The sequence below is a fragment of the Fundulus heteroclitus genome, chromosome 21 (genome assembly GCF_011125445.2).
Source record: "Fundulus heteroclitus isolate FHET01 chromosome 21, MU-UCD_Fhet_4.1, whole genome shotgun sequence".
Classification (NCBI taxonomy): Eukaryota; Metazoa; Chordata; class Actinopteri; order Cyprinodontiformes; family Fundulidae; genus Fundulus; species Fundulus heteroclitus.
In genome coordinates this window covers 42,156,347-42,181,176 of record NC_046381.1, presented here as the reverse complement: position 1 = coordinate 42,181,176, position 24,830 = coordinate 42,156,347, and the positions used below count along the sequence as shown (strand labels likewise).

The following is a 24,830-nucleotide window of genomic DNA, read 5'->3' as shown; positions in this document are numbered from 1 at the left end:
CGGCTGCAGATCAGATGAAACGGCTTCGAAGCGATTCTGGTCCACTATCCGGCGTCTCAGGAGGGGGAAGCAGGGCAGTACCAACACTGTTTATAGTGGTGGTGGTGTGCTGCTGACCTCGACGTCGTGTGTCGGTGGGCAGAATACTTCTTACCTTAATCCCAACAACACGTCTTCCATTGTGGAAGCAGAGCCTGGGGACTCTGGGTCAGGTTCTCCCATCTTTGGTGCTGAGGTCGCCGAGGTTGTTAAAAAGCTCCTCGGTAGCAAGGTCCTAGGGGTGGATGAGATTTGCCCTGAGTACTTTAAGGCTCTGGATGTTGTGGGGCTGTGTTGGTTGACGCGGCTCTGCAGCATTGTTTGGACATCGGGGGCAGTTCCCCTGAATTGGCAGACTGGGGTGGTGGTCCCCCTATTTCAAAAAAGGGACCGGAGGGTGTGTTCCAACTACAGAGGAATCACTCTTAAGCCTCCCTGGTAAGGTATATTCTGGGGTTCTGGAAAGGAGGTTCCGTCGGATAGTCGAATCTCAGATTCAGGAAGAGCAGTGTGGTTTTCATCCTGGCCGTGGAACACCCTCAGCAGTATCCTGGAGGGGGCATGGGAGTTTGCCCAACCAGTCTACATGTGTTTTGTGGATCTGGAGAAGGCATTCGACCTTGTCCCCCGAGGGATCCTGTGGGGGGTACTCCGGGAGAATGGAATACCGGGCTCATTAATAAGGGCTGTCAGGTCTCTGTATGACCGGTGTCAGAGTGTGGTCCGCATTGCTGGCAGTAAGTCGGACTCGTTTCCGGTGGGACTGGGACTCCGCCAAGGTTGCCCTTTGTCACCGATTCTGTTCATAACTTTTATGGACAGAATTTCTAGGCTCAGCCAAGGTGTTGAGGGGATCCGTTTTGGTGGCCTTAGGATTGCATCGCTGCTATTCACAGATGACGTGGTCCTATTGGCTTCATCAGGGCGTGATCTACAGCTCTCACTAGAGCGGTTTGCAGCCGAGTGTGAAGCAGCTGGATGAGAATCAGTGCCTTCAAATCTGAGACCATGGTCTTGAACCGGAAAAGGGTAGAGTGCCTTCTCCAGGTTGGGGAGGATGTGCTACCCCTAGTGGAGGAGTTTAAGTATCTTGGGGTCTTGTTCACGAATGAGGGGAAGATGGAGCGGGAGATCGACAGGCGGATTGGTGCGGCGTCTGCTGCAAAGCGGGCGCTGTACCGATCCGTTGTGGTGAAGAGAGAGCTGAGCCAAAAGGCGAAGCTCTCGATTTACCGATGTTACAGATGTTCTGCAGAGTAAAAACTAGAAAAGGTCCATTTGTTCTGGGCTCCACCTTCTGGACTGAAGCAACATTGAGCTCTGAACTGTTGGCCTCCAATTAATCTCAGCTTGGATGGTTGGATGAAGAAATCTGATGTTTGTTGGGAATTAGTTCTGCTTTCTTTACTGATAACATTGATATCAGACTGGTTCTGTTTGTGATGCAGCATCCTGTCTGACTGTAGAACAGGTAGAAGCGCTTCTGTTCTCAGTCATGTATTCATCTGTTTAGATATGAGTGAAGTGTAATTATTGCAGCTGTTGATCCTTCAGATAAATCCCTCAGTTCCCGTCAATAGAAGGTTACTGTCACTGTGAAAATGAGTTGCTTCCATTCAATCACAGCAGCATTAAGCATTAAGTCCAGTTTGGTTCCAGCTCAGAGCCACTGAAGGCCCGACTGAAATATTCTAACAACACGTCATGATAACATGTTCTGGTTCTGCTGGGTGTAACTCTTTAAATCAGTTCTACTGGATTAAATATCAGACATCAGTTCATCATGTTTCTGGGACTTTTACATTCAGGGAAATTAATTTTCTACTTTTTATCATTTATTTGTTTATATTTCAGTTTTAACCTGCATCCTGTTGGCTTCAGCTCACATCTTTTATTCTTTATTCAGATTGGGGCGCTGCATTTTGTCAGAGATCAGTTGTTCTTCTCTGGGATTGGCTCTGAAGTCCAACCCCTCCCATCTGACAGAACTGGACCTGAGTGACAACAAAGACCTGAAAGATGCTGGAGTGAAGGAGCTTTGTGGTTTTCTCCAGACTCCCCTCTGCAAACTACAGATATTGAGGTCAGACTCCATGTTTTAGGTCTGATATTTGTGATTTGAAAGTTGTGTTGACCCTAAACTGCAGACATCTGGCTGATATTCTACTGATCCACACTGAGGATCTTCATGGTAAAATCTGCTTTCTTCTCCACTGATTTGGTCCAGTTAAAGTTTCTTTATTTTTCAACTTCTTCCAGGATTTATTAAATAATCAACAGAAAACACGAAACAATGGGTTTAATTTAATTTTAGGGTTTCATGTTTTATCCAGAACTGAGGAAGAGAAAGATAGAAAAAATTAACAATACTGATTTATCATTTATCTGAAGGTTTTTAATCTCTTTAAAACTTCATCAGATCAGTTTTTCTATATTTGATTTTTAGTTAATTTTAAAATTGCTCAATTTATATTTCTGTGAATAATTGGATAAAATTCAGCTGAAAAACAAAGTTCAGATCTTCTATTCTTATAAATATTTCCTGAGTTTGTTCCTGGACTTGGAGCCAGTTTTTAATGTTGTCTCTCTGTGTAACTGAGTCTGAGTCCTGATCTCAGGTCAGAACCGGACAGCATTGGGACCCCCAGTGTGTATAAATCCCCCTCATGTGAAGCAGGTCAGAGGGGATTCAACCCAGTTTAGAAAAGTGAATTTCAGCTCCTGGAATCTGTCTGACAGGAACAAATATATAATCCCTGATTGATGCTTCAGCACTTTTAGAAGCTCTGGAAGGATTTTACTGACTAAAATACTCAAACACAACATGTTACAGTACCAGGTTCTGGTTCTGGGGCTTTCAGCTCCTAAATTTAGTCAGCAGGGTTGTCATTTATAAAGCGTGCTTACACACAAAATGGACCTGAAATGTGCGTACGCCACTTTCGGCGCAAAAGTTGGGAACTATAAGAAATGAACTTGAGGGGAAAATGTGTGGTCCTCATGCAAACTCTGACCCAGGCGTACGCTCATTTTGGAGATGGGGAAATTGGTGACGCAGATGGTGAATTGGTGAATTACAGCCAACCTGCATGAGGATTCCTCCCAGATGTTTAATTTCACTCCATATCAGACTTTAATCATAGATCATCTTGATCAGAAGCCTTCAAAACCACGGTATTATTGATTCTTATCCTTAAATACTTATGGGACATTTCAAATAAATCAAAAATGCCCATAAACCATCTCAAATCTTAAATAAAAGCCTGCAAACATTTTCTCTGAGTTTTCTAGGTTCACATTCCTCTCTCCAATGATCACCAGGGTGACGTGTTCCACAGATTATTGTGACGAGGTGTGCAGCAATCACTTTAATGGCGTTCCGCGAGCGAGCTATTTTTAGAACGTGACGTCATATCACGTGGTACAGGTAGGGCAAACATCCGTTGTCCTCCACTCTTTCGCTGTATGTTACCCTTGGTTTTACTCAATAAAATGACTGATTTTCTAAGTCTAAGACGTCTCCTAACCATGGTTTATAAACATTGTTGTTATGGAACGTGCAACAGCGACTCGAGGTATGCTGATAGGCCGCATATGAAGGATGTTAAAGCCGCAAGCGGTGTCGATTGGCCCTCGCAGCTAAGGGCTGCTCCGGCCTATTGGCCACCGCTGCGGTGGCGGCCGGCCGGCAGGGTTCGCGCACCGCCGGACGCCTGCCACCGCAGATGCTGTCACGTATTTTCCCCACCCGTCCACTGGGCGATTCACACCAACGTGTTCGGCAGCGCTCCCCCATGACTCACAAAAAATCTGGTGCAGAGCGCTCGATGCAGCGAGGAGATATAGCCGTTGGATAATGATAATGCATTTGGCCACCGGACCGGACTAAATTGTTCGGCGGGCCGAACAATTTATACCGATTCCTGGAAGGTGATTACAAACAGAAAAAAACGGCCGATGAGGCCATGACAGCCAAGCAGGAGAAAAACATCGACTTAACGTTCTATCAACTCGGCCCGTTTTCCAGTCTTTCTAAGCCCTCGACACTCAAGCCATCGTTTGAGCTTCGTCAGTTCTACCAGTAAACTGGGTGCCTGGCACATCCTCTTGCGATAGTTTAACAGCTGAAAAGTCGGTCATATCATTGTATCTGTTGCATGTGTAATGGCTGGTTGCTACTTGCGCTCTCACACTGTTGCTGGAAACAGTCAAACACACTTGTGTGTAATGTTGCTCGCTGGATGCATTGGCACTGCTGGAAGAAAGTGCAGATGGAGAATTGAGGAAACGTGCTTTCGGGGATCAAATATTTGCCTGGCCAATAAAGAGGACTGGCCAATATCCTGCTTCTGACTCCCAGCATGCATTGTGCTGTTACCCACAGGGGAAAGTGGCTACACCTCCCTCTGAGGAGCTGAAAGGCAGCCCTCCAACCCCCAGAGAGCAGAGAAGGGGGGGGGGGGGGGGTTAATAATGGAGGGGAAACCTCTTTCCTCTGAATATGGATCTGAACCCACAGCCACAGGGGAATTTCAACACGGAGCACAGCGTTGTTTACGTTATTTTAACAGTTTATTAACAACTTGTTTTATTGAGGAGAACATCTGTGCCTTTACCTCTGATTTCCACCTTTCATAAATGCCTCTCTGGGAAACTTTCCCAGCGTTTTTTGCTTTTTCTCCATGGCTGCCACGTCACCATGATTAAAAAATGATCAGCTGACACATTTTATACACATTAACATTCATGAGGTGCTTTGCATTGACCGTTTCAGCTTGAATCTGGGTGTGTAGAGGGCAGAACCTGGTACCAAATGTACAGGTACAGCTGTGATATATAAAGGAAAATGGTGTGCTGGTGTGTATGTGCATGGTTTTATAAATCTAAATATTTTTGCCATACACAAAGTTTTATAAATGAGACTCCAGGACTGTAAAAACTGCTAAACAAATTTTAACAATTGAAATTTCTAATGTTGATTGTTGAAGAGCTGAAGTCAGCAGGTCTTTATTGAAGAAGCAGCTTGTTGTCATTAATATTAATGAGAGCTCTTTAACTGGTTCTGTTGGACTGTTAGAACCTGCATCCTGGTGGCTTCAGCTCACATCTTTTATTCTTTTTCAGACTGAGGAGCTGCAATTTGTCAAAGATCAGCTGTGATTCTCTGTGTTCGGCTCTGAAGTCCAACCCGTCCCATCTGACAGAACTGGACCTGAGAGACAACAACCTGAAGGAGTCAGATGTTCAACAGCTGCAGGATCTTGTAAAGAGTCCAGACTACAAACTGGAATCTGTGTAAGTAGATGGTTGGAGTGAGTCCAGCTGCTGTCAGCAGAACTGTTCTGAACACAGTTGGTACCAAAGCAAAGATCCAGTGTTTCCAGTAAAGCTGCAGCTTCTCAGTGGAAGGAGAACGGTGACAGGCTTCCTGATTGGACTCAAAGACAACAATCAGCCAGTCAGAGGAGCCAGCAGCTTGTTGTGTTCCTGTGTTTGTGTCCATGTGAAGTTGTTGTTGTGTTCATGTCTCCAGGAAATGCAGCTGGATTCCAGCTGACAGCCTTCCACCATGTCTAGAGACAGTGGTCCTCATTTATCAAGCTGTGGAGCATCAGATCTGATCTCAGACTCTTTGTTCTCTCATTTCAACAGGAAACAGCTGATCATTTTCATCTTAGTCACATCTCTGAGATCAGTCTGACTGCAGCCTGGAAATCACTGATTTTACAGCCCATCATTACATTTAGTCACCATGTGGTCTTTCTTTTTTTTTCCCAGTGTCCTGTCTAGCAATGTGGCAATAGGAATTGATGTCTCAATGCCAGATAGAGCTCGACAGATTTTGCTTTTACAAGTGGAGCGAACAGCTTTTGCCACAGTGCTTTACTTGATTTATGCTTGTAAATAGCTTTATTGTGATTCCTGCAAGGAGAATTTCAAATTATATGGACAATACAATGGGAGAGTAAAGGAAGAACAAGAAGTGAAAGAGAAAGAAAAGAAAAAAAAGAGTAGAGGTGAAAGAAAGAGATAAAAGGGAGAGAATGATAAAACCTTCTCCGTCTGCTCCGTCACCTGGAAAGAGAGATGCAAAAAGAACAGCACAACCAACAGACATAAAGCAAGAGATACAATTGAATAACACCTAGATGCCATTGCTAAATCATATATATTATTATGTAAGCTGACATGTGTAATGTGATACTTGAAAAAAGAAAGTGAAAGAACATAAATAAATAAATAAATTATAAGATTACTGTATATAAGTGAACATTTAATACCTGGGACCCAGCACCTGTGGGAGTTTGTGAGAATGCACTAGTTTAGGTGAAAATTATCCAGAAGGAAATAGCTTGATAGTGGTTGTGGAGATCCAAAGGCCTGCCTTCCCCGAGCACAGAGGCAGTAGTCAAGGGACCCATAACCCCGGACTCCCAAAGGGATCCCTAAAGCAGGGCGCCCAGGAGGGGCCGACACAGGATATCTGCAACCCCCCCCAAGGAAAGAGTAGAGACGACCCCGAGGAAATCCCCCAACACAGTGGAGGAGGGCAGGACGTGGGGGGATGGGCTTCGCACCTAGCGGAGACTTCAGATGTTCTTGGGAGAGGGCGCGGACCACACCCATACCTGAAAAAAAAAAAGGAAAACTCATTCACACCATCCCTCCCTTGTGCCCCACTCACCACACACAGATTTAAAAAAAAAAAGACGCTGTACACACATTCCCACATAACACTCACATCCAACACTGACCAGAGGGGGAGGTCACCCCAAATCGACTATACGACTGCTTGTGCCCGACCCCCGGCCCCGCCCCCGGACCAGACGCCTCCCGGACCGGGCCCCCCATAGAGGGCGGGCCCACACGACCCGTACGAGCCACCCAGCCAGAGCCCCCCTCACCCCCTAAATGTGGTCTTTCTACAGAGCAGAAGCTCTGCTGAAGTCCACTCAGCACATCTGGACATGTGTCCTTCTCTCAGTAGTTTCATCCAGATGTGTTCAGGGACAGCCTCCATGTTTCTTAGTCAGCTGATGTTTTACAAACAGATGAGATGTTTATGTTCAGCTTCCAGAGGCTAAAAACACTCTGTGATCTCCTCTGTTGCTCCTTCTTCTCTCTGCAGGAGGTGGAGGTGATGATCTTAGTAGAGGAGAGAAGCTGAGCTGTCCTGATGATCCAGAGGTTGAAGATACAGCAGTTTGACTTTAAAGAGACTCTCACTGGATTTCTAAATGTTTTATCTTATCTACTATATGTGTTGCATTTATAATGTATTTACTCATTACTACTCCGGTCAACGGCGGCATATCGCCGTCTATAGCAGCTCTTGCCGCCGTCTACATTTCCCCGATTATATAATGGAGCGATATTTGTGCCTTCTGGTTGAGCGCGGAGCAGACCCTGGACTGGAAGCTGTCTTTTTTTTTTTTTTTTTTTACCTCGGAGTGGCCATAATCCTTTTAGTACTATCTTTTATGTGTCAATCATACAATTTAACCAATCAAATCAACGAAGGAAGGCAACATGCTAGCCAATCACAGCTGGAGAGGGGCGGGACACTGAGTCATAGCCTTCAGTTGCCGCCGCGATGAGGTTCGGCTGTGGTCACCGTTGGTGTCGGTAGAGCGGGATGGAAATTTGGTCTGATTACCAAACAATTACAAGAAGTGACGAAGCAGAGAGCGAGCTGAAAGGAGCACTATTATTTTCTGTTTGAAATGTCAGCACTGAAGTCAAAACTGGAGTAAACATTCACGCTAGGAGGGTTAGCTAGGGGGGCAGCTAGCAGGGTTAACTAGGACAGGTAGGAGCAGAACCAAGCACTAAAACTGCCAAACTGAAGAGACTTGAGTTACTTGCAGGTAGAAGGGAACTCTTGCTTTGTTCTGCTCCTTGTTCTCATAGCTGCTGTTATTACAGAACCTGTTCTAGTCAGAATTGTTACTTCAGTCAATGTTCAGCCTGACACCAGCGCTCAGGTTTATTAGCGTGTAGCTTATGCTTGACTTTTTAGTCAAGACACAGCGCTACAGGTTACCCAATGTCACTGTTTCCAGTAACCCAAACCAGCATAAAACCTGCCCAACGTAAAGAAAAAAACAAGCCCAAATCTCAAACTCTCTCATGTTAAAAGCACAGAACTATTAAACACACAAGAACATGCCATTAGCACACAACTGCGTTGAAGCAAAGAAAAACACTGCGCATATGTGCTCCAAACAAAATGTACAATCAGACAACCAAATAACACACAAGATCTCTTTAACAATCAGGATATATCACCCAGAAAAAATAAATTATAGATAGCTTCCCAACATGAGTTGTAAATCTACCTTAATATAAACTTAATTTCTCTCAGTATAGCTCAATTAAACATTTACACGCAGTCATAAAATATTTTTAAGTTGATAAGTAGAACTCAACCCCTCTTGGGCGTTTGCATTGACCAAACACTTGATTAACCATTATTCTTTTCTTGTTTTATTATAATCAATATAGTTATAATCAATATTATTCATTATAACTATTATTCATTGATGATGTCAGATCGACAGATTTAACTCATTTAAAAAATAAGTGAATATTTTGATATATTTTGTTAGTAATTCTTTCTAAAAGCCCAACAAATGTTATGAAAAACTGCACCCTCCTACCTGATAATGTGTAGCCTGCTACTGTAAAAAAGTTTGACTGCCCTGACTACTAGGAAATTTTAAGGTTTTAGTTATTCAGAAATTAAAGTGTTTTTCATGTGACTGATTTTTTTCTCCCTGGTAAAGTCTATTCTGGGGTTCTGGAAAGGAGGGTCCATCGGATAGTCAAATCTCGGATTCAGGAAGAGCAGTGTGGTTTTCGTCCTGGCCGTGGAACACTGGACCAGCTCTATACCCTCAGCAGGATCCTGGAGGGGGCATGGGAGTTTGCCCAACCAGTCTACATGTGTTTTGTGAATCTGGAGAAGGCATTCGACCGTGTCCCCCGAGGGATCCTGTGGGGGGTACCCCGGGAGTATGGAGTACCGGGCCCTTTAATAAGGGCTGTCAGGTCTCTGTATGACCGGTGTCAGAGTCTGGTCCGCATTTCCGTCAGTAACTTGGACTCATTTCCGGTGAGAGTTGGACTCTGCCAAGGTTGCTTTACTTTTGTTTCATGAGGCATGTTCCACCCTTTCTTTTTCTTTCACAAAATGACACAGGGTGCCATCCGTTCCCTATATAAACGGCATCTTCAACATTTTTTTTTTATTTTGACCTCAAAAAACACAAATTAAGAGGAGAAATTGAACTCCACAACTTGAAAAAGAGAAAAATTGCACTAGAGATCAAGTTGCTTCAAAAGGACCTTCAGAGTAAGTTCTAAAACACCATTTGACAGTAGTATTGTTGACTTTATATAACTATCTCTTATTGCAGACAAAAGATGACTTGCTGGCTTTTCTTTATAAAGAATTGTTTAAATAAAACGACAGGAACTAAGCATTATTTGTTTCGTCTTTTATTAAACATTAAAAAATGGTGTTCCACAATTCTGTTCCGTCCTCTGCCACTAGGTGGTCCAAGTGCACTGGCTGGACACAGGCTTCCCTATCTCCTCCGCTTATACAGCTGCAATCTAATCCTGTTTACATGAAAGCTTAAGCTCGCGTGCAGGCTTAAGTTTGCGCACATGTTGCTATGACAGCAAGTCCAGGATGAGTTTCGAAGAACCAAACGATCCAAGATCATGCCAAATCGTCAACAATCAAATCCAGCTAACTGAGTTAGCGACGTATGAAGAACGGACCCCTGGAGCAGACAGGTGTGTGTTAACACAACGTCAAGCTGGATGGACATCAGCAATGACCTAACAAAGCAACAGCTGCTGCCCATCAATCCAGAAGGGTCAGAAGGTCATCTCCAAACCACAGGAAGTCCATCATCATGGAGAGAGGAAGAATATTCCCAAGACGAGATCATCTCAGAGAGCTGCCAACCTTCCAGAGAGTGAAGCTCTGAGAAATAAAGGAATTATCTTCTTTTTATTTCTTGTATGAATACCTGAGTTATTCTATTTTATTCATCCTTTTCTATCATCGTCTGTAAACTGTTAATTGTTTCTAATGAGTTTCTTATTTTCACAATAATGCTGTAGCTGTTTGTAGTTTCAGTCAAATCTATGTTAAACCCTGTAGAGCATCAGGACTGTAAAACTAACAGCAGTAACTCTGTTTTATCTAAATATTAAACTGCGAGTTTTGGGCCAACTGATGAAAAAAATCTGGTTTAAACTATAATAAATGATTTCTGTGATGCAGGTTATCATTCCATGGCAAATCTGTTGTGATTATCACTGAAAAGCACCTTTTGACATCATCTAAACATTAATGATGGAGAACTCAGCTGCTGCTGAAAAATTATTCTGCATTTTCCTAATAAGTCAATAAAAACAAAAGGATCACTGGAGACATTATTAGTCAAACGTTTTGTGGTATCCAAACAGAAATTAATAAATCAGCTTCATAGCTCATTGATCTGACCTGTAGACACGACCTCTGACCTTTTATCCAGCCTGATTCCAGCCTTTGTTGCCGTCTGCCTTCTCCTGCCTGCCAACCCGTGTAACTGGCCTCACAGACCAGCTCTCTGCCTCCAGCCTCGTCTCCCTGATCCTTTCTGGACTATTGCTGCCAGGATTCAGGCTTTGCTTCTGTTTTATTCACCTTTTAGCTCCATGTTTGCTGGAATATCGGCTTCTCTGATCTGCTGCCCATAACGCTGCAAAGCTTTTCTTTCTCAGTCTGTATGATATCACAATGTTGAACAGAATCTATAAAACAGAATAGAAATAGCTTTCACTGTCCCTCAGGGGAAATTTCATGTGGACCAGCAGGAAAGTGAAAGGAAAATGGAAGCAGAGGAAAAATATAAAAACAAACACAAATAAGGATAGGAGCCTGTAGAGTAACGGTAAATTTACAGCTAAATTATTAAAAATAACATTATATAAAAAGAACATCTCAAGTCTCCGCTAGGTGCGGAGCCCATCCCCTCACGTCCTGCCCTCCTCCGCTGCGCTGGCGGGCGCCTTGGCCCTCTGGCGCATTGACGGTCCTCGGGTTTGGGGCAGGTTCCCGGGTGGGCGCCGGCCCATTCCCGGCGGCGGCTTCGTGGGGCCTGGCCCCCCGGGGGGCGGCCTGGGCCCCTGCCGCGGGGGCGGGGCGCCCCTGGGGCCTCTGGCCCCCAGGGCCCATGGCCAGGACCACTTCAGTGCGGCTGGCTGCCGGCGGAGCCCACGGGCTCGTCCCCGCAGCTCTTGGGGGCGTCGGCATTGCGGTGGCTGGGGGATTTCCTCGGGGTCGTCTCTCCTCTTTCCTCGGGGGGGGGGGGGGGGGGGGGGTTGCAGATTTCCTGTGATGGCCCTCTCGGGCGCACTGCTTCGGGGGCCCCTTTGGGATTCCGGGGTTACGGGTCCCCTGACCCCTGCCTCTGTGCTCGGGGAAGGCGGGTCTTCGGTTCTCCACAACCACTATCGAGCTATTTCCTTCTGGATAATTTTCACCTAAACTAGTGCACTCTCACAAACTCCCACAGGTACTGGGTCCCAGGTATTAAATGTTCACTTATATACAGAAAGGCTATAATTTATTTATTTATTTTCTTTTACTTTCTTTTTTCAGGTATCACATTACACATGTCAGCTTAAATAATAATACATATGATTTAGCAATGGTATCAAGGTGTTACTCGATTGTATCTGATGCTTTATGTGTGTTGGTTGTGCTGTTCTTTTTGTGTCTTATTCCAGGTGATGGAGCAGACAGAGGACGTTTTATCATTCTCTTCCTTTTATCTCTTCTTTCTTTCACCTCTTCTCTTTCTTTTTTTCTCTTCTTGTTTTTCTTTTACTCTCCTACTTTCCCATTGTAGTGTCCATATAATTTGAAATTCTCCCTGCAGGGATCACAATAAAGCTATTTACATGCACAAATCAAGCGGAGCATTATGGCGAAAGCTGTTTGCTCCACTAGTGAAAGCAAAATCTGTCGAGCTCTACTTGGCATTAAGATATCAATTCTTATTGCCACATTGCTAGACAGGACACTGGGAAAAAAAGAAAAAAAAATGTACAACTGAGGTGATTTAAAAATATGCACAAAACCTGAATGTATATTTAAGCAAAAAAGATTAAAAAAGACTATTTGCAAAAATTAAAAATAAAATTGTGCAAAAACAGCAGAGATGTTCCTGCCATCCCAGGCCACGCCACCACACAAGCTTAGAACCTGCAGGTGTGTTCTGTGCTCTTCTAAGGTTCCTGCTCTGACTCCTTATTGCTGCTGTTCTCCACCTCCATGCCAGCAGGAGCTCCTGCAGCACTGCTGCTACTCACTGAACTGATCATTTTACATCTACTAACTGACTAGTTAATGCATTGGCTAGATTCACACAACTAATATTTTCCTAAACTCAATGGGAGGTTAATGTAAAATACAAAAATATAACAATTTCAATGTTTTTAGGATTTATAACTTCAGTTTATGCAAGGTACACTAAATCTGCCTTCACGGACATTTTAGCATTAAAGTTCTTTTCCATTGGCTTTTTGTTAACCATGTTTTAAAACCTTTGCTTAATGAGTCAGTTTTGACCCTTGGTTCCTCCCAGTGAGACTAAGCTCCTAATTAAACTCTTTTATTTTAATAGGCTGCTGGCCTTTTCATTCTTGACCTCTAGTCTTTAGATCTTCTCTGCTCCTATATGAAGAAAACTTCAGTTTAGGGAACTTTGCTGCATCAGAGGCCAGTGCTTGTCTCTTCTTCAGCTTCTCCCTCTCTGCTCCTCTTTCTTTCTTCTTTTACTTCCTGGCTCCATTTTACATGGTCTATCAGGGCTCCAGCTCACAGCATGCTGCATCTCTCTGTATTTGATCCATTTCTGCAAAGTGCAGAGTGGAGAACCTGATTTATTTCTTCTTTTGCTCCGTCTGCAGGCGGGTCTGAAGCTTCATAGCGAGGTTTGCAGCAGGACGAGGCAGCAGCAGCTGTCTGAGACTGACTGTAGAAGTGGAAAGGGGATCACGGCTCCCTCACGTAACGTCCTGCTTACAGGAACTCCCTAGTTTCTGCTCCACCATCGCCCCTGACAGATATTTATTGACATTTTTACCCATGAACATTTCAGCTGTTCCTTTAATACCTTTTGTCCTTTTATTCACTATTTAAAGGAGCAATAGGCCACATTTCATTATTTTAGATAGAACTAAAAACAGTTTTATGTAGAACTAAAGGTACCTTTTAGATGGACTCTGGTTAAAAGCCCCTCCCTGTCTCTCTGTGTTGTTCTCCGGTCTCTTGTTTACATAGCCGGGCCGGCCACGCGTGCACGTACGTGTGCGTGAACAGCCGCCACTCAGGGCTTAGCCCATCCCTGCCCAGAAAAGGCCACCGCTAGGCACAAAATGGAGGAGAGCACGCCCTTCGGATCAAAAGGTTCTCTTACTAACAGCATTATAAAGTTATGAGTTCCTTACTTCTTCACTAGACATGTTCCTCTGGAAGGTGAGGCTGTTGTGCTGAGTTTTTATCCTTTGCTTATATGCTCATATGAGCCGAAGGCTGAGAAGGGGAAATGGAGCGTTGAGTGCTGGAGCGAGGTAGAGAGGCGTGGCTTGATACACATCATGTTTTGGTGAACAGACATAGCTCAAGCGCCACCTAGTGGTGAAGAATCGCTTATTGCTACTTTAAATCTGAAGCAGGTTTAGATTGTTTAATGATGTTATTTGATTTTTCAGCTGAAATAATATTATTGTAATTCTGTTTCATTAATTTTATGAACAGACTTCAAGCTCCACCTAGTGGTGAAAAATCACTTATTGCTCCTTTAAGATTATCTAAGGTTTCTACCCAGATACACAGCTCTCTGTGGTTTTCCCTTCTCTGGTAATAACTGCATTCAGAACCATCCATGTCAAAATCTGCCCCTTCCTCAGAGCTAATCCAGATTTAAGAGATGGGGATGATGCTGAAGAGATGTTTGAACTATTAATCTGTTGTAATCCATATGAAATGTGGAGATTCTCGTTGTTGTCAATGTTAAAGTTCTTTCATGTAGCACTTTTTCTTTAAACAGCAACAGTTGATAAAAGTGCTTAAATCACCAATTTAACCCATCCCTCAGGGAGCAGTGGGTTGCCACAGTGAGGCGCTAGGGGGGCATTCTGGGGCCAAGGGTCTTGCTCAGGGACCCAGAGTGGCAGATTCAAACCAGAAACTTCTACCTTTACCAGGATGTAAGCCCCTTGCTTTAACCTCTCCTCAATCAAGGAGGTATGTACACAATTATTTGAAGACCAGCGGCCACCTCAGGGATTTAGTTTGATTACCCTGGTGTGCTGACTGGAGCTCCTTACAGCAAAGTCAGCCGGCCAGCTTCACAATGGAATGTGGCTCTGTGACTTTCTGCACAGGTCGTTATGATGTGAGCGTTTTGTCACTGTGACACTCCCTAAAAATACTTTTACGTAGTTTCTGCTCAGCAGACGGTTGATCACAGACGACAGAATGATAGACTTTAAACGTTTGCTGTTGATGACTTTTCTTCTGTCTGTTTCTGAAGCAGGTGAGTTAAATATTTGCTGAATCTTTTTACTCTGATTTGAGCATGAAGACATTCTTTTGTTTTTTTCTCTAGTTTATAATCTGAGAGCTGAATAAACACCAGGAAACAATCTGAAAATGTTTCGCAACACTTAGTGAGAAAATATTACAGTAAAATGACGTTATCACAAATAAAGGATTTATCTTTCAGGTTCTTTACCAGCAGTTTTTTCATTTAAACTGTTAATGTTTACATCAGAAATGCTTTGTTTTAACTATGTAATCTTATCAAACATAACCAGAAACCTTTTTCTTGTGGTAAGAGTAACAGAGTAAAGCAGCTGAACCAGTTTTCCAGCCTCACACCCTGTCTGTGGCTTCAAAATTGCTGCCTGTTAAAAACAAAGTACAACTTGTTGTGTTAACAGCTTCCAAAATTAAAAAAACAAAAATAAAGGAAGTTAGTATGTTATAAAACAAAACATCTTGAGGTGTCAGAATCAAAAACCAGAGGAAAAGGCTGGCTCTGAGTTTTATCATATAGGGATTTCTAGAAAATTACATTGAAAGTAGTTTTGTCACAATTTGGCTCTTCAGTACATGTCAGGCTTACATTTTATTTGGCCTGTTGCTTGCAACCAGGTCACATGACTATCAAGTTTTCCCCATCGGTAAAAGAACATGGCTGCCGTTGCCCGTGGAAAAGTAAACATTTAAGGAAAAAAAAAGCCTTTTTATTTATTTTGATTGCATTTCTAGTAAAAGTATGCATAATATGTACATAATATGATTTTAGGAATCACGATAATATTTAATTTAGTAGTTTTCATAACCCCAACCCTATCCCTAACCCATTTGTTAAGGCTGTTTCGATGGAGGCTGATATATTTTTTGTCTTCAAAACTTTTATAGAAAGATATAACAAAATACAGACCAACAGTCTGTTAACGAGTGGTACCAACATTTGATTTCCCCTTGGGGATTAAGAATGTATTCTTTCTTACATTTAATTTAAAAAGTTATAACTAAATACACATTACAGTGATGATGTTATTTTCACACAGTAAGTGATTAAAGTTAGTCCTTAATTCTAAATGTCTGCAAACGAGTACAGATTGATCTGTTCTAGCAGCCGTGGAGCTGACTGCACTTTCACATGTTAACCTTTCTGCAAAGGAAAAAGTTTTCACAAAGATTGTAAGGTGAGGCTGTTTCCTGTTTTGAAGTCACCATTAAATTATAATCCTGTTTCTAAAGTTATACCTGCAGCTGTTTTACACATTAGGATCTAACTTTACACATTTAGCATGGCTGTAGCTGACATTCACAGGCCTATGGCACAGATTCTCCTCCAGACACCCAGTGGTAGCTGAGAAGCCTTCACACAGACACCAGATGAGAGCCAACACCATGTTTATATGTTTATATGTGAGTGTTGAGTTAGACGTAAGGCTCTGCTGACTGGAAGGAAGTAGATCTGGGCCTAGTATGGGTACAGGATGATTTTGGAATATTTCTGATGCCCATTACAAGAAACTGTTAAAAGCTCATCTATAAAGTTAAGGTCAGAGGTCAGCATGAAAGTTTAGGTGTCTCACATGTAAATGGGTCTATAATTTGCACCAAACAGAGATGCGCTCAAATTTTGTTGTATCCTGTACAATGAAATTAAAGGCTATTCTATTCTATTATGCTATTGTACACATCTGTACATATCTGTAAAACTCTATTCATAGTAATACCCAACTGTATATTATATTCGGTAAACATCCAGCTGTAAATTTAGTTCACAATACTAGTTATCTATATATTATACTCATAGGACAAATCTATCGGTAAAATTCTGTTTATAATAGTATTCATCTCTATATTTATTCAGTAATAACCCATGTCCTGTACTTATGGAACCATTGTTTATCCTGCACTTGCTGCTATTGCCCTTCTGGTTAGACCTAAACTGCATTTCGTTGCCTTGTACCTGTACCTGTGTAATGACAATAAAGTTGAATCTAATCTAATCTAATCTAATTCTATTCTATTCTATTCTATTCTATTCTATTCTAATCTTGCTAAATAAAAAAACTCGACATTTAGTGCAAAAATTATTCCACACTATTATTAAAGCAAAATCCCCCTGACCTCTCTTCTTAGAAACATGTAAGCAGCTGAACTCTGGCAGAGGATGATTTCACTCTCCCCGGTTAATGAAGGTCAACACTTGCGTGTTTTCTGTGTCAGACTGTAAATGTTTGGCTCTGAGATGTTTGTACTACGTCTGCTCTGGTCAGAGCCCATGTAGCAGAGTGTGAGAAGGAGGTAGACAGGATTAGGAGGAGACAGGAGCTGAGGGCAGACAGCCCTGAATTTAAGTATAAACTGTCAGGGGGCAACTTTCTTCCACTTGGATAAGTTGCTACACATAGCAGTGATCTCAAAACACCAATGTTCCCACGTTTTGCACATTAATAAGTTATAGCCGATAAAAAATCTAAACTGTGGCGCTCCGGTCCAAGAGGTCACGTGATTCGATTTTTGCTGCTCAGCCAATCAGATCGTTGTATTGTCAGCTGTGCGCGTTCACCAGTTCATCATGGCTGCGCCCGTAAGATGTTTGTATGCATTTGTTTCCAGACGAAGAAAGCCCAATAATAGCATTTTCTGGCGCCAGCTGGCTGAGATCTTGATGACAAGAAAAAAGAAATAGCCCAGAACATCCATCCATCCATCCGTCCATCCATCCATCCATCCATCCATCCATCCATCCATCCATCCATCCATCCATCCATCCATCCATCCATCCATCCATTTTCTAACACGCATATGCCCGCTGGGTTCATGAGGTGCTGGTGCCGATGTCGTGCCAAACGACTTATCCCCGCCAGAATTTGTATTCCCTGCGCCGAGAGCGCATTCAACTGGAAGAATGAATCCAGTCAACTCCGCCTCATTTCCAACTTATTAGGCGTGGAAATGAATATGTTTTACTTTTCTTAATGAAGTATAGCAATGGTGTTGTTACATTATCGTTCAGTTAGTGTGAAAAAAATGAAAAAGTAACACTTGTTAGTGCTATCTTAAAGGATTGCTATGTCGGTTAAAACTCGATTGATCACTCAATATAACACGTTATGAGAAAGTAAACGGCTCTGTGGTCATTTCCACATGTGTCACCAATATATTAGCTTTATGTTATTAGATTGTCGCATGTCTGTCTGCTTAAACCCAAAATCCACCTTCCTGAGTTCATCGCAGCTGTCAGCTTATTCGTCTTTTTTCTTTTTCTTTTCTTTTTGACCTGCATGAATAGATCATATAGAGCGGATTTCACGTGTGATACGTGATGAACACTGAATAAAGGTACAGCCAAAATGATCAGATTTAATAAGATTTTAATTCAACCAAGAACCATATAGAGATATTAACCATATTAAGAAAACGAGATATGTCTCTTTTAAAAATAGAACAATGTATTAGGAGATTTAAAAAATCAATTTCATTTTATTAGAATGTGATGTTTAAAAATATTTAGACTTCACAAAGCTGGAGGTTAAAACTTTTATTGATTTCAAAAATACAATACAAAATTCTACAAATTCCGAAGGGGATAACTCGTTTGGCACAACGAGTTTGTACAACGCGTCTCGCCCATTGACAGCTGGAGATAGGCACCAGCACCTCGCAAACCCAGCGGGAATAAGCGTGTTAGAAAATGGATGATGGATGGATGGATGGATGGATGGATGGATGGATGTTCTGGGCTATTTCTTTTTTCTTGCCATAAAGATCTCAGCCAGCTGGCGCCATAAAATGCTATTATTGGGCTTTCTTCGTCTGGAAAAAAATGCATACAAACATCTTACGGGCGCAGCCATGATGAACTGGTGAACTCGCTCAGCTGACAATACAGTGATCTGATTGGCTGAGCAGCAAAAATCGAATCACGTGACCTCTTGGACCGGAGCGCCACAGTTTAGATTTTTTATCGGCTATAACTTATTAATGTGCAAGTGAAAACGTGGGAACATTGGTGTTTTGAGATCACTGCTATGTGTAGCAACTTTTCCCGGAGGAAGAAAGTTGCCCCCTGACAGTTCATACAAAAGTTCTTAAGGAAGCGTCCTACAGATTCTGGCCCACGGACTATAATGTTTGATGATTGTTGAAATTATTTGGAGCTCAGTTCCTGGTCTGACAGAATAACCTGAACATAATTGATGAAGAGCAGGAGTTACACTAAAAATCTATGAATAAAGATCTTTGGGGAACGTAAGAAAAGTAAGCCTTGTGTGTAAAAACTTTTCATCTTGTTCACTGGCTGTCTAGCTTCATGTTGTGAGGAGGACAGCACACACTGGTGTGTCACATTTCAGGCACTGCATCCGAAAAGGTCTTTTTGATGCATGTTTTTCCTGTTGCAGATACTGAGGTGATCTGTGTTCTCAGTGAGAGCTGCATGTTACCCTGTTGGCTCTCATATGGTTCTGATCCACTCATCCACTGGTACCACATGTCAGACGGAGACTCTCTGGTTCACTCGTACTATAAGGACCAAGACCAGCTGCAGCACCAGGTGGAGAACTTTAAGGGCCGGACATCCCTGTTTCAGGATCAGATCTCCAGAGGAAACGCCTCCCTGCTGCTGAGAGGAGTGAAGGTTCAGGATGAGGGAAAATACAAATGTTACACCAGCACCACAGGAGGATTTAAACAATCAATTGTTAACCTTAAAGCAGAAGGTAGGATAGCCTTATTGGATAGGTTTTACTTTTTATTGGTGTTGCAGTTTTTTTGAATGTATTAATTTGTGTGCAGCTCCGGTCTCTAATGTCAGCATCTATCAGGAAAAAAACAGGATCATCTGCAGCTCAGAGGGGATCTACCCTAAACCTGAACTCACCTGGTCCACCGACCCTCCATCCAACACCGCTCTACAGATAACAACTACTGTCCAGCAGACTGAAGAGAAGCTTTACAGCATCAGCAGCTCTCTGGTGGTCTCAGACGATGATCCTTATCTGACCTACAGCTGCACCGTCAGCACTCAGAGGAGCAGGAAGACAGCCGCTATTAGAAAACCAGGTAGAGAACAACTACTTTGTGTTTTATGAAATATCCGATGTTTTTCTAGTGCTTCATACCAAGCACAACCTTGGAATGGAGAAGAATAAAATTTTGGTTTCTACTTTCTCTGCTAATTAAAACTGCATTACAATCACATCTGTAGAAAATTAAGTGGAGGGATAAGTTGTATCTCTCAACACTGCAGATTGAGAAACAACCACAACCAGAACATAGACGCTTTGACTTCGTCGTTGTAGGATGGCTGTCGAGTTAAAACAGATGGAAGTTTTTTTTATTTATGAATGATAGAGAATTATAAACCATGTGAAGAGAGAAAAGTTACCACCTCTTCCTGTGCAGAAACTTCACATCATGATGAACCTGTTGCTGGGAAGGTGGTCGGTGGTCTGATTGGAGCTGCTTTGGCAGCAGGAATCATCGCAGTGATTATCTATGTAGTAAAGAACAGACTACGAAGGTAAAACCTCATTCTATGTTATCTTTTGAATTTACTGCAACTATTTTGTTCCTGTTGATGGTTTTTGTCTGAATGCAAATATTTATCTGGTTCTTTACTTGCTTTATTCTTACAGCACATTATCATGGCAAAAATAACTGATGTCTGTAAAGAACCAAGGAGACAGAATTATCATCAAGGTTTAACATTTTGACATGAAGTCAAAACCAGATTTTAAATAATTTCAATTGATCTTCTAAATAATTACAACAATAATGCAGAAAACCTTTTTTTCTGTGTTAACAAAAAACAACTCCGATTTAAAGGAGTACTGGGACTGCTACAAGGAAACAGAAAAACAATTCACCCTCCTTTAAATTCCCAGCCACATTGACATGAACAGTTTAAACCTCCTTAGATTAGGATGGAAAGAGAAAATGAGACAAGGTCTTTAGAAATACGATTTATTTTCTATATAAGGCTGAATAATTTATTTTAAACTGAACCATATCTGATGATGGATTTTTGCAGGGGAATATAGACGTGCAAGCAACTAAAGGACTACAGAGCAAAGAACAGCAAGAAGAAAGACATGAGGTATAACAGGAAGCACAAGGAGGAACTGTGAAAAAAAAACAGGAAGAAGAACCTGAAAATGACTGAAGCAACCAGAGAGGAGATGAACAGAGAAACTCCTGGAAAACACAAGACACATCGTTATTGTATGCAATTATGGAAATTTAGTTTAACTAAGGATCCAGTTTTTTTATTGTTGATGAAGTAAGAGAAATCCTTTAAACGGTTTTGGAACCATTTTTATTATCCCTGAAGGTCAAGGAGTTATAATCAGAGACATTTAGATAAATTTTACCACAGGTTTTTGTTCAGAAGTTGTTTCTCTTCATGTTTTGCTGACAAAAAAACAACAACAAGGAGAACAAACCAGCAAACAGATGATTATTAGATGATATTAGTTTCAGTCAGACAGATAGCAGTTAGTTAAGGTATTATTTTTTATCATTTAATTTGCCTAAAAAAAGACAAAAATGTAGAAATTTAATAATTCTTCACGTTTCAAATAAGAAGGCCATGTTAATTACTTTACTTACAAGTACTTTAGTACTTGTGTTACTATTCAGAAATAGAAAGAATGACAACAATTTCGAACAATAAAAAGAAGGACTGTTATTATTGAATACATATCTATCTGGTAACAGGAGGTCCTAAAATAGAGTTTTAGGACCAAAAGAAATGTTTGTTAAAAATGTTTGCTGTGTAAAACTAGTAATTAATTTAGCTTTATAGTTTTTATTTTTATATAACATTCTTTTTCTTGTCCAACCGAATTTTGTATTACTCAAAATTCATGTTAACATGAACATTTTAGGTTGTCTTGTTGAATATGGAGAATAACAATTCTATAGTATTGTAGCACCACAATCTGATCTTTAGCCAAGCTGTAACAGACTGACATGTTCAGGTTTTGTTAAACTACCTATAATGTATTTAAATTGTGTAAATTATTCAAAGCTGTTTCTCTGTTTGCTCATTGTATAGTAATATAAAGAAAGGATTATTATTATTTAATAAATATCTATCAAGCAACATAAAGTAATAAAAAATGTGATTTTCAGATTAAAAACCTATAATATAGCAAATGCTTCTTAAAAACAGTTTGTTGTCTAAATACCAGTAATTGAGTTTAATTGTATTATTTTGTTTTTTGTGGAACCTAATTTTGTATTTTTCATTCACGTTGTCATGTGATGTTGTTAAAATGAAAATGTATTATTCTTTTTTGAATATTAAAATGATAACAATACTATAGTATTGTATAGAAACAATATGGCTACCTTAAAGCTGTAACAGACTTTAAAGTGAAGGTTGTGTTAAACCATCTATAATGTATTTAAACTGTGCAAATTGTTTAATGCTGTTTCTCTGTATGTCCAATGTAGGTTTCAATTGTTTTTTGTTTTTTTGTTTTTTTTGCCTTGCGGGGTGCCGCAGCCAGGAAAGGGGAGCCTCATAAAGGCTGGCAGCGTTGGGTTGGGTTTTTATGAATGGTTGAAAGCAACTAATTACTGTCAGCAGGTTTTTTGCATCACATAGGATGCCTGTCTGTAAAACATCACGTCCCCCTGGTGAAAGCAACGAGGTCTGTTTTTATTTCATAAGTATAATGTTTAGCCCCAGATTGGGGCTAATTCACGTGAATGTGTTTTGTAAGTGTGTTTAGTTTCCATGTTGATCTGGAGATCCAGATGATGTGTGATGATGAATGCAAAACTGAAATAAAGAAACTAAAATCACCCATTGAGGCTACGCTAAACTTTGTACCAGAGCACAGGGGGAGTGCTCAACAGACTTAATCTACAAATATTGTTTGGGTTTGAGTTTATTTCTCAGTCACAAAATACATATTTTCATAACAAATACACAAAAGCACTGAAAAAAGTGAACCGAAAAAGGGTACAAGCCAATGCTTAAATGCCCAACTCTAAAATTTGCTGTACTTTACAAAATGCATTTAATAAAGAAAACAAAATACTAAAAAACAAAGTTAAAAACAAACAAAATGTTTGACCTTCATCCAAACATAATATTCATTCAGTCATATAACTGGCTAAGATATATTCTAATGTTGTCTTTTTAAATAGAAATAATAAATTACAAATTTTCTTATCTATGCTAACATCGTTCCACAACTGAGATCTAAGAACAGACAAACTTTGTTGTTTTAACACCATTTTAGCTTTTGGCACAATAAACTTACAATCATCTCTTAGGTTTGTTGCAGAAAGAATATTTCTGAACATACTTTAAGATTTTTAATTTTGCTTTATGCTTTAAATAATGTTTACTTTTGCAATCTCAGAGCTGCCATCCTGCGCATATGACATACGGGCCATACGTCATCAGAACCGCCAACTTGTGCACGGCACGTGAGGGCTGGAGGTCATATGTCGTTGGAGCAGCCATCTTTTGCGGGGCACCGAGTAGCCCCAAGGCCCTTAGCTGCAGGCTGTTGTGAAGTCACTCGTTGCTAACTGACTAGCTATCGTTAGCCAATCACTACCTTGAAGTCCGAATTAGAACGGGTTAGAAGCTAACTGTTGCATCACTACTAGCTGCTAGTTCTGGCAGAAGCGTTCGTCATCGCAGCTTCAGGCCTATTTGGGTATAACAGCCTTTTCTACCTCAGAGCTATTTTAGCTAGAATTCCTTCAACGCTGTTACGTTAAAGTGCTGGCATGTTGACTGTGATAGTCAGCGTTGGAACCAATAAAATTCCTAATCCACTGTGAATTGATTACAAACTTCTACCTCCCAATTAATCAATTTTGAGTAACTTTTATTTTCATTTTTCTTTTTCATGTTTTATTTAGTAACAAGTAATATTTTTAGAAGTGTCATTAAGCGGAATAATTACTGTAACAGAGAATTATCAGTTTAATAAATAACTAGCTAAATCACAGTTTATTTTGAATCAGTAATTGGACAGTTTCTAAGAGTTACCGAAATACCTCCTTTTGAGTTAATAACTGAATATATTGAGAAATTTCCATTGGCTTGCGTTGCATGACTAATGGTTAAAACTCCAATTGCAACTATAATTAAAGTCGTTAATTTTTGCTTGACAACCAAATCAACAACTGGTTAGACACTCCTTTTCCAGGCTAAATAAGTTAATAATTGCTAATTAAGAAGCCAATTGTTATTGCTAATCATTACTGGCTTATAGCCCTCGATCACAACCATTTAAAACAAATTTTGTTATAGCTATCCTTTGATTTTGAATTATATATTATAAATTATAATAACCAATTATAATCAATAATAATTTTCATAATCAAACAGGTAAAGTTGCATAACAAATTTGATCACTTTGTTTTTTTCTCTTTGAATTACAGTTACATTTTAAACTGTACAACAGTGTAGTTTTAATTATGTTTTATGTGTTCTACTAAATCCCTCATAGAGGTTAGGTCAGGATTGCAGGTATTCAAACCCCTTACAACCAAAAAAATCTGTTTATAGCAATGTTGTTTTCTGCATAATTATTCTAATTTTCTAACAAGAAAACTAATAGTACTGCAGTCCACAAATTTGGCTTTCATGAAAGAACAACAAAATGAAAGACATTGTTTCAAAACTCCATAAGAAGTCCTGTTTGCAGCAATCAATGTACAGAGCACAGCAAATATGTAAAACAAGGTCAATTAAATAGACCAAACCAAATTTTCTCATGAAAATTTAATCAGTTGTCCTGTCTACTGAATGGTAAAGAAATTATGTTTATTTAGTTGACCCTATCACTGCTTTAGTATGTTTTTTCAGGTGAAAAAAAGAACAGAAAGACAGGGCCAAGTGTTTCATCTCTCAGAAAGGAATATGACAATATTGACAGCAAAGTGTCAGCTGAAGGCCCCCCTCCAGTAAAGTGTCACAAATAAATACATAAATACCAGGCTGGGTGTTTGTTTGGATGAAGAAACAACAACGACAACATTGAGGTAATAGTAGGAAAAATATTTGGTGAAGTGTTCTGGGCACGTCCCACCAGGAGGAGACCCAGAGGGAGAACCAGGACACGCTGGAGGGACTATGTCTCTCTGCTGGGAACGCCTTGGGATTCCCCCGGGAGAAGCTGGCCCAAGTGGCCGGGGAGAGGGACGTCTGGGCCTC

The 24,830-nt window shown here is 40.9% G+C and overlaps 1 protein-coding gene across 3 annotated transcripts in view; it reads left to right on the top strand.

The window, feature by feature from the left end:
• The window catches only part of LOC105922822 (NACHT, LRR and PYD domains-containing protein 12-like), a 52,385-nt gene extending 47,047 nt beyond the window's left edge, over positions 1–5,338 (top strand). For all 3 annotated transcript variants that reach the window (XM_036125333.1, XM_036125334.1, XM_036125332.1), the window contains 2 exons: positions 1,946–2,122; positions 5,164–5,338. In XM_036125333.1, coding sequence (XP_035981226.1) covers positions 1,946–2,122; positions 5,164–5,338 — 352 coding nt within the window. The remainder of the gene's footprint in view (positions 1–1,945; positions 2,123–5,163) is intronic.
• Positions 5,339–24,830: the final 19,492 nt, after the last annotated feature.